This window comes from Carcharhinus amblyrhynchos, chromosome 4 (assembly GCF_965287045.1).
Source record: "Carcharhinus amblyrhynchos chromosome 4, sCarAmb.v2.hapA, whole genome shotgun sequence".
NCBI lineage: Eukaryota > Metazoa > Chordata > Chondrichthyes > Carcharhiniformes > Carcharhinidae > Carcharhinus > Carcharhinus amblyrhynchos.
In genome coordinates, this window is record NC_137327.1 from 54,746,358 (window position 1) to 54,759,783 (window position 13,426).

The window sequence follows — 13,426 nt, forward strand, 5'->3', positions numbered from 1 at the left end:
TCTATATAAATGGTAAATAGCTGAGGCCCCAGCACCGACCCCTGGGGCACTCCACTAGTCACCAACCGCCAATCCGAGTAGCACCCATTGACCCCCACTCTCTGTCTCCTATTTGACAACCAATCCTCTATCCACGCTAACACCCTACCCCCAACTCCATGCCCCCTAACCTTCTGCAATAACCTCTTGTGAGGTACCTTGTCAAACGCCTTCTGAAAATCAAGAAAGACCACATCCACCGGCTCTCCTCTATCCACCGCCCTAGACACATCCTCATAGAACTCCAATAAATTTGTCAGACATGGCTGCATACATTACACAACTCTTGTTCTGGATCTCCAAATCAAAGATTTGGATTTGAAAAGATCTCATAGATTTCTGGTCAACTGATTCATCATTGAAGAAGATTCCTTGAAGTCTTTATTGTACATAGATGATACTGTTCCCTGATTTAGTGTTAAACCATATTAAGATGGTAAACGAGAACCAATTCTGAATGTTGAAATACTTGAATTTTGGAGGGACATGCTATGAGAGTAGCATCACAAATGTTGGCATTTCATTTGATTTCTACTTTCAGCTTCACCAATTTGTATGTATCGTTATTTTCCCTATTCCACGTTCAAAATAAAAATAGCTACCTGACTGCTCACCTGTTTAGTTCATGTACAACAAATTGCAAGCCAGGTCAAAAGAAAGCAATTTTATTGTGGTGTTATGGATTTGATTTATTATTGTCTCGTGTTGGTATGCAGTGAAAAATATTGTTTCTTGCGCGCTATACAGACAAAGCAAACCATTCACATAGTACATAGGACAGAAGGAAAGAAGATGCACAATATAGTGTCAGTCAGAGCTAGGATGTAGAGAGAGATCAGCTTAAATGAGTTAGGTCCGTTCAAAAGTCTGGTGGCAGCAGGGAAGAAGCTGTTCTACGTGCATACAGATAATCTACTACTTGTAAGGGTGTTGTTGATCATTGATTACCTGAACTGTCAGTATCATCAAAGGCCCATTTTTTTCATCACCTACTAAAGTCCAAGCTACAATCAAAGTGGCCTGAATGCTCACCTTGTTTTCCAGAGCTGCTTCAAATTTCGTATTGGCCCAAAAGAGTATTGCCAACATTGGAATATTTGATCCTACTTTGCTCCAAGAATGATCCTTTGGTTCCAAAGTGGTCCTTGAGTTGAGAGTTGACAGCGAGTCCCAATAATTTGGAAGCACTGTGGTATTAAATCACCCATTTCAAGAGGACTCAGTTACTTCGAAACCAACAAGATGATCTAGAATTCTCTGGCATATTCTAATTAAGTTCTCTTCACTGGATGTTTTCAGAGCATTACTGAGTTCATTAATTGGTTAGTGGCCTAGTGGGAGGCACACTTGAGGTTTGGGCAACAGAAAAAATTGGACACTTTCACAAATAAGAAATCTAAGGTGATTTAACTTTTTTTCTATAACAGCAATGAGTACATTTGAGCAAATAAATGTGCTAGATTTTCTTCAGTCTAACAAGCTACATATTAAATGAAATAGCTATTCCAAGGATTTGGGCACATGTGCATTGTCTTTCTCTCTGTAGAGCCAGATGTTACTAACATTGGAAGGGTTATGAATATCGTGTTATGAAATTAACTCCAAATTGACTGATTGGGTTCATGTAATGCAACTGCTGATCTTCCACAGAGCTTAAATAGGGTGACACAGTAGTTAGCACTGCTTCCTCACAGCGCCTGGGACCTGAGTTTGATTCCTGGCTTCAGTCACTGTCTGTGTGGAACCTGCACATTCTCTCTGTGTCTGTATGGGTTTCCTCTGGGTGCTCCAGTTTTCTCCCACAGTCCAAAATCCTCCACATCAGCCTCAACACTGGTGCCGCACAAGGCTGTGCTCTCAGGCCCTTACTCTACTCCTTATACACCAGTGACTGTGGCCAAATTCCCTTTCAGTTCGATTGTCGTGCTGACGACACCATTGTAGTGGGTCGGATCCCAAACAATGATGAGACAGAGTGCAGGAATGAGATAGAGAATCTGATGAACTGGAGTAGCAACAATAATCTCTCAATGTCAACAAAACAAAAGAAATTGTCATCGACTTCAGGAAGCGTAAAGGAGAACGTGCCCTGTCTACATCAATGGGGATGAAGTAGAAAGGGTTGAGAGCTTCAAGTTTTTACGTGTCCAGATCATCATCAACCTGTCCTGGTCCTCCCATGCCGACACTATAGTTAAAGTCCACCAACGTTTCGACTTTCTCAGAAGACTAAGGAAATTTGGCATGTCAGCTACGACTCTTATCAACTTTCACAGATGCACCATAGAAAATATTCTTTCTGGTTGTTTCACAGCTTGGTATAGCAACTGCTCTGCCGAGACCGCAAGGAACTACAAAAGATCATGAATGTGGCCCAATCTATCACTCAAAGCAGCCTCCGATCCATTGACTGTCTACCCTTCCTACTGCCTCAGCAAAGCAGCCAGAATAATTAAGGACCCAACACATCCCGGATATTCTCTCTCCCACCACCTTCCATCGGGAAAAAGATACAAAAGTCTGAGGTCACGTACCAACCGACTGAAGAACATGGTCTTCCCTGCTGCTGTCAGACTTTTGAATGGACTTACCTTGCATTAAGTTGATCTTTCTCTACACCCTAGCTATGATTGTAACACGTTCTGCACTCACTGTTCACAGAGAAGGAAACGAATGTTTTGTCCGTATAACACGCAAGAAACAATACTTTTCACTGTATGTTAATACATGTGACAATAATAAATCAAATCAGGAAAGACGTGCTGGTTAGATGCATTGGTCATGCTAAATTCTTCCTCAGTATACCCGAACAGTGCCGGAGTGTGGTGACTAGGGGATTTTCACAGTAACTGATCCTGTCAATCTCCTTAAAATATTGAAATATTTGGGCAGCTAAGCTCTTTTGCACAAATTTATTTTCTTTGGTTATGGAATATCTTAGAGGGAGATGGGGAGAAACCTGAGGAACAAGTGTTGGCTCATTTGCAGCAAACTTTTGTCTTTTCCTCAACATTGACATAATTTCTAATAGGTGATTTTGAGATTACATTACTTTCATCTTTTTAGTTCAAAGGAATTTTTTTGGATCACAGTTGTCTTGTCAGGCAGTTCCTGTTGAAGGTGACTGTTTCTTTGCTACTAAGTCAGGGAGGAAACGATTTGTAATTATCTCAAGTACCGTTAATCATTTTTTAAATTTGGTAGTTCTCAAAACAGTTGATGACTGACTGTCCTGCCTTGAATTTCTCTTTCAAGGTAACCAACTAAGGCTGATGGCAGTTGTATGCAAGTCAGATAATGCAGTTCTTAAGAAAAAGTCAATACTGATTATTTTTTAGAAGCCACGTCAGTTACTGCTGAGTATTATAATATCTTGCTCTTGGTGTAAAATTTATGCCAGCTGTGCCATCATGGTTTCAACTGACTTGATTTGAAAGCTCAAAAGTAAATGATGGGTTACATTGGCCCTGTTACAATTAAGTATGTCAGTATATTAAAAGGTTTTCACATTTTTTCTTCCAGCTTGTTCGAATTGCCAAGGTTTTAGGAACTGATGAATTGTTTGACTACCTCAAGAAATATCACATTGAACTGGATCCTCGATTTAATGATACTCTGGGCCAGTGAGTAGAAGAATTGAATTATAAAAAATATTTCCGTTAATCTGAGGCAATTGTTCCTTGTGATCTAATCCTTAGGCACACATCTTTTTACAAAGAGAGGCAGTAAACACTGAAAAGTTAATTTCAAGAGCATGGTATTGACCAAATTATGGTTTATAGTCACCAGCAACCATGTATCTGGCTTCTGCAAACTTGTGGGGTGGGGGAGTTGGGTTTGACTTAGGAGAAACTAGCTGATCCTCAGGCACACAGTACTTTGTCAGAAACAATTCCTACTCAGTAGATATTTTACTATTCAGAGTTGGTGCAGGGACAGAGCAAACATGAGTATATTTTGAGTAGAATTGATGTATTTTGATTTAATCAAGAATGGTGCATGTTATGAATTCATTATGTGGGCAGAACATATCTTGATTTTCCTGGGAAATATTCACTGTTGGTGTTTTCACTAACTTCACCTAGGGGTGTTCAGTTTTTTAATGAAGTACCCACTATTCCTCAGACATTCTCGGAAGCGCTGGGAGCAGTTCATTCACAGTGAGAATCGGCACCTTGTCAGCCCAGAGGCCTTGGATTTGTTGGACAAACTACTTCGCTATGATCATCAGCAGAGACTTACAGCTAAGGAAGCAATGGAACATCCATACTTCTGTAAGTATGAGAAAGAAGATTGACCCCCCCCGCCCCACTACTACACCAAAAATTCTCCCTATGCTCAAGAGCGTGCTAGTTTAAATTGTTTCATTCACTGTCCGTATGCAGAATTTTTGCTGTAAGTGACTTGTTTTTTACGTTAAAAGATTTGACTACACTACCATTTCCCATCAGAGCTGACAAATTTAGCAAAACGATTGGGGGGATGGTGTGTGTGTGTGTGTGTGTGTGTGTGTGTGTGTGTGTGTGTGTGTGTGTGCGCGCACCGTGCACTTAGTCTATATTCCTCTATTCAATTTAGTTGTTGGTATCACATTGAGGAGGTAAAATCAAAGAAAGAAGGGATATGTATTTCTGTAACATCTCTTAGACAGCTCAAAGCAATTTGCAGTCAGTTGATTTTTTTAAAGTGAACTCACTGTTGCAATATAGGAAACATGACACCTAACTCTCATAAAGCAAACTCCTGCAAACAGCAATGTGATGTGACCTGATTTTTAAAAAAATGTTATTGAGGGATAAATATGTAGGAGCAGGATTAACTCAGTGGTCCATTGAGCCTGCTCCGTCATTAAATATGATCTTGGTCTCCAATTCCATTTGCCTGCCCCTTCCCCATATCCCTTAATTCCCTCAAAGACTAAAAAGCTCACTGTCTGAGCCTTGAATGTATTCAGTGATGGAGCTTCAATGGTTCACAGTCCATTGAGCAAAGAAATTTCTCCTCGATTTAACCTTAAATGATTGGTCCCTTGTCCTGAGACCGTGTCCCTGTGCTTTAGACTGGTGAAAATTTTATCAAGCCTCATCAGAATTTTGTAGGTTTCATTTAAATGACCCCTCATTCTTCTAAATGCCAGACAATATAAGCCCAATTTACTTAGTGTCATTATAGGATAACACCCTCATCCCAGGGGCATGTTTGGTGAACCTTTGCTGTATCACTTCTAATGCAAGCACATCCTTTCTTAAATATGGAGACCAAAGCTGCACACAGTATTCCAAATGCGGTCTCACCAAAACCCTCAACAGTTGTAGCAAGATTCCTGTTCTTGTTCTGCACTCCCTTTGTTATAAAGGCCATCATTCCATTTGTGTTGCCAATTGCTTGCTGCACCTGTATGTTAACTTTGTTTTTTGTGCAATCAACTCTCTTTGAACATCAGCATTTGTACATTTCTACGTTTTTAAAGAAAAATCTGATTTTTTTTAAAAGAATTCTTATAACCAAAGTGAATAACTTCTCACTTCCCTATTTTATTCTCCATCTGCCATTTTGTTGTCCACTCAACTGTCTGTGTGCAGGTTGAGTGACTTAGCCATGATCAGTGTGCATGGGGTTACAGGAAAATGGGTCTAAGTAGAGCGCTCTTTTGGAGGGTCGGTGCAGACCCAGTGGGCCGAATGGCTGCCTCTTGCACTGAAGGGAATCTTTGCGGTCTTGCTTGCCCTTCCCATAGCTTATCTTTTCACTTAATTAGGTATCATTAGCAATTTTAATACAAAATTGTTTCTTCTCGTCCTTGCCACATTCCACGATCCACTGCCTGTCAACTTGAAAAATCTCCATCCTTAATCTATGCTAATATATTACACCCAACTCCATGAACCTTTTTTCTTGCCTGTTAACCTTTTGCAGGACCTTGCTGAAAGGCATTCAGTAATCTAGGTACACCACATCTACTGCTTTCCCTTTATCTACCCTACTAATTACATCCTCAAAAAATTCCAATAAATTTTTCAAAAAAGATTTCCCTTTAACAAAACAATGCTTACTTGTTCTAATCATACAAGGTTTTTCTAAGTACATTTAACTTAATTCATCATAGATTCTAGCATTTTCCCAGCCGCTGATGTTAGGCTAATTGACTAACATCAATTATTGGAAAGATTCTGGAACCTATGGCTAAAACACCAGGAATGACTCCCCTCTTCCTCCTCGAAATAGTACCAGGGTTATTTTGCAAGGATACCCACTGTCCCCCTCACTTGAAGAGTCAGTGGGTATCCTTGGTTTCACATCTCATTTGAAAGATACCACCTCCAACAATGCAATACCCCTTCACTATTGCATTGGAGTGGCAGCCTTTATTTTTGTGCTTCTAGCTTCTGAGCTGCTCAAGATCATAACATCTTATGTTTGTGTTACTTTTTTTTTTCAAAAAAATCCAACCTTTGAATTTTGAGCAGGACTTGAACCTATAAAGTTCTGACTCGGATAAGTATGTTATCCGAGTCATGGTTGACACCTAGTGAGGAATGCAGCTCTGCCTCATTTTCAAGATATCTTTCTAGCCAGTTCATCATTTTTCCCAGTGCGCTCATGTTGGAGAATGCAGTAAAAAGTCAATCTTTGTGCATCTGAGAAGGAATAATTCAAACTGATGTCATAATTTGGCAGGTCAGTGATCCATCACAGTGGTTTTTAGGCAAGGGTCCAAGGACCCTACCCCCAGGTGTCTGTACAAATTTTTCAGGGGAGCCATAAGATAACGTGAAATGTGGAACAGGAGTGGAGAAAGGCTATCATGTAATAGAATGATTGGCACGTCGGGGATGTGCATGGAGCAATGCTGAGAATAGTATGAAATAAATACCTGTTATCTTAAGCATTATAATACTCTTTGCAAGTGGTACTTTTGCATTATCGGTTTTATATTTAAATGGTGTTCCATGATTACCAATCATTGAAGGGGTTTTGGGCGATTAGTGGAGTCGTTTGGCTAAAAATGTTTAAAACCCCTGCTCCGTTAGAAGCCTTGTTAGCATTTGAATATGAATGACCTGTCTACTCGTTGCAGCTGCTATTAATAATATCCCTTTAGCAATTCAGAAATGGAAGGACTCCACATGTCATTATATCCCCTGTTGCAGTGTCAGTAACTCGAATCTTTGGGTTGCAGGAGGCGGTGTGAAGTTTCTGTGGACAGCCGACGTTTTATTTCATTTGATTTGTTCTTCTTCCCACTCCTGCCCCTCAGATCCAATAATGAAGGAGCATTCGGATGGTGCTCGGAGTAACAACTCGCATGTGCCCGGTGTTTCTGCAGCTGTGCGGTGAATCCTGCTGCTGTCTGCACAGTTATGACTGCAAGACGATGAGTTACAGGTTTTACAGGGGAGACATTGGGCAAAAGAGGAGCTATCACAGTCTGGAAGTGTGAACTTGTGACTGCAGCTACACAGGTGACCATGGCTTACCCTAAATCCAGTGGCAACACTCTCTACTACATCCATTTATTTTAGATTTCCATTTATGTTTCAGAGAGAATGACAACTTACTAGATTTTTGGGTTCTGAAATTACAATGTTTTTGTATATTTATATATTATTTTTTTGTACTGTAATAAAATACCTAGAATGTGTTCCATTACCAGATTTTCTTGTGTTGTCCTTTTTCCCATCTTGTTTCTGTAAATATTTATCCAATTTGCCAAATGCAGTTAATATCTTAAAAGAAAAGCTATATTGAGTTCAAGGTCCTGAGCTGCTCACGATCAGTCCATCCATTGTGAACGTTACGCTTTTTTACTTAATCCAACCTCTTTAAAGTCACACTGTCTTGTTTCCAGGAGATTCCAATCAATTCCAGATCTCTTGTAAAATTCAGTGTCCTTGGGCAGACATGCCCTTTAACTGCTCAACTCTGGTAATGGCCCAGATGAACTATCTGGCTATTAATTAATGCCTTGAGTTGCCCTCTTGTTCACACCATCAGTCTCAGTCACACGTCCCTTAACTAACTATACAACAGTCTGAGGATGGTCAGGGCAGACTTGGTGGAAAGAACTCTATCCAAAGTGATGTTGAGTGCCATTATAATCCATTACAGTTTGTAACAGTAAAGCAGTAGCAGGTAGATAAATGCAGTACAATGTTCTAAAAAGTTTGACTGAGTTGATTGGAATGGAACTATTAACTTAAGTACAGAAGATATCATTTGATGTTTCTGCTACAGTTCCATGTCCTGGGATAATGCTGACCAGTGTTTTTATTCGCAGACGGTGTTTCCCTGGATGCTTCAAAAATGCCACACTCACCAAAGTGCACGTTTTTACAACCAATTGCTGGAAATGTATGGGATCCAAGAGAGAATACAGAGAGCTGTGCAGGCACATCATTCACAAAACAAAAACTGAGCAGTTTAGGTTTCTTTGTTCCAAAAGATTTTGTTCAGACAATCTATTAAATGCCATACAAAAATAATAAGCAAGAAGCTTGACAGAGTGGGTCTGGGCTGTAGCAGGTGACACAATGGCAGTGTAGCAAAGGAGCTGAAGACATGCCAATGGGTAGAAGGAAGACAGGGGAGTAGTTACAAAAAAATCACACTTTGTATATAGCATATGGGCCATGGCGTGGGGATGGAAATACTGCAACTTCATTTTTTTAAAAACTACGGGTGCTAGAAAACATGCTTGACAGTGTACAGGGAAAGTATGTGAAGTGCAAATGGCTGAAGTGCTTGCCAAAAGCAAAAGCATGAGAATGTTTGCAAAATGTCCATTCGTTGACCACAGTCGCATGGTAAATTGTTCCATTAAAACTTTGACCTAATGCAAAACACTGTAATCTCATGCACAGTCCAATCAATTAAGTACTGCACTGGACTGATTGACATCCTGATCCAGACAAGATTTAATCCTTTCCCAATGGGTGAGGGAAGGTTTCTGTTGAGCAATATTTAAAAGAAAATCCTTGCACGTTGATTTAATTTTTAAAAATTGCATGGTGTATGACTTTTCCAAATTTTGTTCCTGACAAATTGTTTAACGATAATCTCAATTGAAATAAATTTGCTGCTTTTGTAACACAGGCTGCATTAAAACACTTGCCAGTAACAGAACTTTATCCTTTGCAAATCCCATGCAATCACTGTAAGGTGACCCCCTTCATTGAGGTTTATTTTCAAATTGGTCAAGCAAATGAAGGATTTTTTTTGAGCCCATTTGCTACTATCTAGTGCATGGTGTAGAGCAAAGCTGTGCTTCATTTTAACTGTGTATCAGTTGGTTGACTTGTTTGTGTGGGTTGGTGCGATGATGTGATGTACCCAATTGATGGCAGCTGCCATCCTAAGACCCAAGTTAACAAAACCAATAAAACATGGAGTCGTTGGCATTGTACACAAGTGTGTCTGGATTATAACGAGTACTGTAATTTTTTTGTTAATTCAGAATAAAAAGATATTGAGCAAATGTAAGTATTCTATGGTTCCTTTGTCAACGACAACAAACTACTTAAATCCTGATTCCTATATTTGATAACTCCCAAGTTTGTTATGAATTTAAAATGTTTAGGATTTGAATCCAATGAATATTTCAGTCTTTACATTTTGGAAATGTGAAGAGTATATTCACAGCAGAGAAAAAAGTAAACTCGAGATTTCATGCACTGTACATCTCTTGATAGAGAATTGAAAAAGAGTAGTAAGTAGCCTTGTAGAAAGAAAGTTATTTAAGATTGCTTTATAATATTGCATGTAGTGTGCAAAGTAAATTCTCCTCAGTTGTTTTTCTAAAATAACTTTCCTCTTCAGTCTCTGACACTAGGTGCAATCATATATTCTATTTCATCATGACAGATCTCTTTATTTCCCATGCCTCTCAAGGGTATTCTATAACTTAGAATTTTAATGTGGTTCTGAGTTGTGCAATCCTCCTTCAGACATGTATTTACCCAAAAAAAAACTACTTGTACCACTCTTGTTTGTAGGGTTATCAGCTTTTATTGCCTCCAAGTTCCTGCTCTATAATAATGACCTTTTGAAACATTGGTGTCCTCATTATGATTTTGGTCAGGTTTGCTGAAATGATTTCTCAAGAATGCAGTACTTTATATACTCAAAGTATAAAAGTGATTTATTGCGGGATCTCTTTTTGGAAGTAGTGTATATTCCTGGGAGAATTTGAATATTCAATTTTTGCATGGTTTCCTGTGAAGCATTGGTAACTGACGCATGATTCAGTGTATACAAAATGAAAAATACTGTAAAGACTTAGTAGGCCTGGCAGCATTTGTAAAGAGAAAGAGTCACGTTTCAAGTCCGTATGACTCTTCAGAGCTGTTTCTTTCTCCATATGCCGCCAGACCTGAGTTTTTCTAGCACTTCCAGTTTTACAAAGAACAGCACAGGAAACAGGCCCTTCGGCCCTACAAGCCTGCGCTGCCCATTTTAACATTGAGAGTGCCTCATTCCAATCCTCCTCCTACCTACGACTTTTGTCTATGCCTCTTGGACTCCACAATAAAGGGGTGCAAATTTAGAGAATTATATGTGCACCAGATTAAGGGAGGTCTAATTTAGGGACAATTTGTAAACACCAATCAGCCTAAAAGCACATTTTTGGGGTGTGGGAGGAAACTGGAGCACCCGGAGAAAACCCACACAAGCACAGGGAGAATGTGCAAACTCCCACAACACCAACCCATGTCGGAGATCCGGCCCAGGTCCATGTATGTGCACAGCAAACAGTGATAGTCACTGAGCTGTCGTGTTGCCTGTTAGTTGGTCCAGTTTAAGCGTACACTAACGACATGAAGCAGCATCCAAGAGCAGCCCTCACACGACCCACCGCATGTATGCCCCTTGTTGGCCAACAAGGCGGACCGAATCACCTGTGGATGTAAAACAAAATCAATAAACATACACAGCCTATACAGACATTCACGGAAGATCCCCAGAAGCTCAAACATAAGAGACAGGTGAGCCATAAAATATGCTGAATGGCCCATAGGAATCTATTGATTCCCAGGAACGTCCTGAGGCTCTTGATCCTTAACTAGAACATTCTTTTTTTAATCCCTCCATCTCTAGTCTGCTCATGTGCCTATCTAGGTAAGCCTTAAACAACTCTAGCGTGCCTGCCTCCACCACCCTACTTGGCGGTGCATTCCAGGTCCCCACAACCCCCTGTGTGAAAAACCTCCCTCTAACATCTGAATTACACCTCGCCCCTCTAACCCTAAGCCTGTGGCCCCTCGTGATTGTCATATCCAACCTGGGAAAAAGCTTCCCACTGTTCACTCTATCTATAACCCTTCATAATCTTATACACCTCTGTTAGGTCTTCCCTCATTCTCCGTCTTTCCAGGGAGAACAGCTCCAATTTGCCCAATCTCTCCTCATAGCTAAGACCTTCCATACCAGGCAGCATCCTGGTAAGCCTCTTCTGCACTCTCTCCAGGGTCTCCACGTCCTTCCGGTAGTGCGGTGACCAGAACTGGACGCAGTACTCCAAATGTGGTCTAACCAACGTTCTATACAACTGCAACATTAGACGCCAGCTTTTATACTCTATACCCCTTCCTATAAAGGCAAGCACACCATATGCCTTCTTCACCACCTTCTCCACCTGTACTGCCATCTTCAAGGACTTGTGAACGTGCACACCTAGGTCCCTCTGTGTTTCTATACTCTTAATAGTCCTACCATTTATTGTATAACTCCCCACTACATTATTTCTTCCAAAATGCATCACCTCGCATTTATCTGGATTAAATTCCGTCTGCCATTTCTCTGCCCAATTTACCAGCCTATCTATATCCTGCTGTATTGTCTGACACTGTTCATCACTATCAGCAAGTCCAGCCATCTTCGTGTCAACTGCAAACTTGCTGATCACACCAGTTACTCCCTCTTCCAAATCATTTATATTACAAATAGCAGAGGTCCCAGTATGGAGCCCTGCAGCACACCACTAGTCACAGACCTCCAGCTAGAAAAAGAACCTTCCAGTGCTACCCTTTCTCTCCTGTTGCCAAGCCAGTTCTCGATCCATCTAGCCACCTGTCCTTGTATCCCATGAGCCTTAACCTTTTTCACCAAGCTACCATGAGGGACTTCGTCAAGCGCCTTACTGAAATCCATATAGACGACATCCACAGCTTGTCTTTCGTCAACTGTTTTTGTTACCTACTCAAAAAATTCTACCAAATTCGTAAGGCACAACCTTCCCTTTACAAAGCCATGTTGCCTGTCACTAATGAATATAAAAGTAGGGAGGTCTTGCTGCAGCTGTATAGGGCATTGGTGAGGCCGCAGCTGGAGTACTGTGTGCAGTTTTGGGCGCCGCACCTGCGTAAGGATATTTTGGCCTTGGAGGGAGTGCAGAGGAGGTTTACTAGGCTGATACCGGAGTTGAGGGGGTTGAGCTATGAGGAGAGGCTGAATAAACTAGGCTTGTACTCGTTAGAGTTTAGAAGAATGAGGGGAGATCTCATTGAGACGTATAAGATGATGAATGGGACGGATAGGATAGAGGTGGAGAGACTCTTCCCGCTCAAAAAAGACAGTAGTACTAGGGGGCACAGCCTCAAGATAAAGGGGGGGGGGCAGTTTAGAACGGAGTTGAGGAGGAACTTCTTCACTCAAAGGGTGGTGAATATCTGGAATTCTCTGCCCGTTGAAGTGGTGGAGGCTGCCTCGCTAAATATTTTTAAGAAGCGGGTTGATGGGTTTTTGATAAGAGAGGGGATTAAGGGTTATGGGGAGAGGGCGGGAAAGTGGAACTGAGCCACGACAGATCAGCCATGATCTTATTGAATGGCGGGGCAGGCTCGAAGGGCCAGATGGCCTACTCCTGCTCCTATTTCTTATGTTCTTATTTCTTATGTTTTAAATGCGTATACATCCTATCTCTAAGAATCCTCTCTAACAACTTCCCTACCACTGACGTCACGCTCACCGGCCTATCTCTACTACTCTTTTTAAACAATGGTACCACATTCGCTTTCCTCCAGTCCTCTGGGACCTCACCTGTATCCAAAGAAGAGACAACAATTTACATCAGAGGCCCAGCAATTTAATCTCGTCTCCCTGAGCAGCCTAGGATAAATGCCATCAGGCCCTGGAGATTTATCAGTTTTAATATTATCTAAAAACCCTAACACTTCCTCCCTTGTAATGGAGATTTTCTCCAACGGGTCAACAATTTCCTCTAGGACACTTCCAGACAACAAGTCCCTCCTTTGTGAATACTGATGCAAAGTATTCATTCAGGATCTCCCCAATTCCCTCGGGCTCTAAACATAGTTCCCTTCCTTTGTCTCTAAGAGGACCGATTTTCTTTTCAGTCTCTAAACCACCCTTTTGTTCCTAACATATGAAT

At 41.0% G+C, this 13,426-nt stretch overlaps 1 protein-coding gene across 3 annotated transcripts in view; it reads left to right on the top strand.

Annotated features, from left to right (window-relative positions):
* Nucleotides 1-9,514, top strand: part of csnk2a2b (casein kinase 2, alpha prime polypeptide b) — a 68,288-nt gene extending 58,774 nt beyond the window's left edge. For 2 of the 3 annotated variants that reach the window (XM_080187187.1, XM_080187188.1), the window contains exons 9-11: nt 3,562-3,662; nt 4,165-4,313; nt 7,298-7,694. In XM_080187187.1, the coding sequence (XP_080043313.1) occupies nt 3,562-3,662; nt 4,165-4,313; nt 7,298-7,377 (330 nt within the window). In that variant the 3' untranslated portion in view covers nt 7,378-7,694. Of the gene's footprint in view, nt 1-3,561; nt 3,663-4,164; nt 4,314-7,297; nt 7,695-8,317 lie in introns of those variants that run through there. The other variant, XR_013886491.1, reaches the window with a different exon arrangement.
* The last annotated feature ends 3,912 nt before the right edge of the window (nt 9,515-13,426 follow it).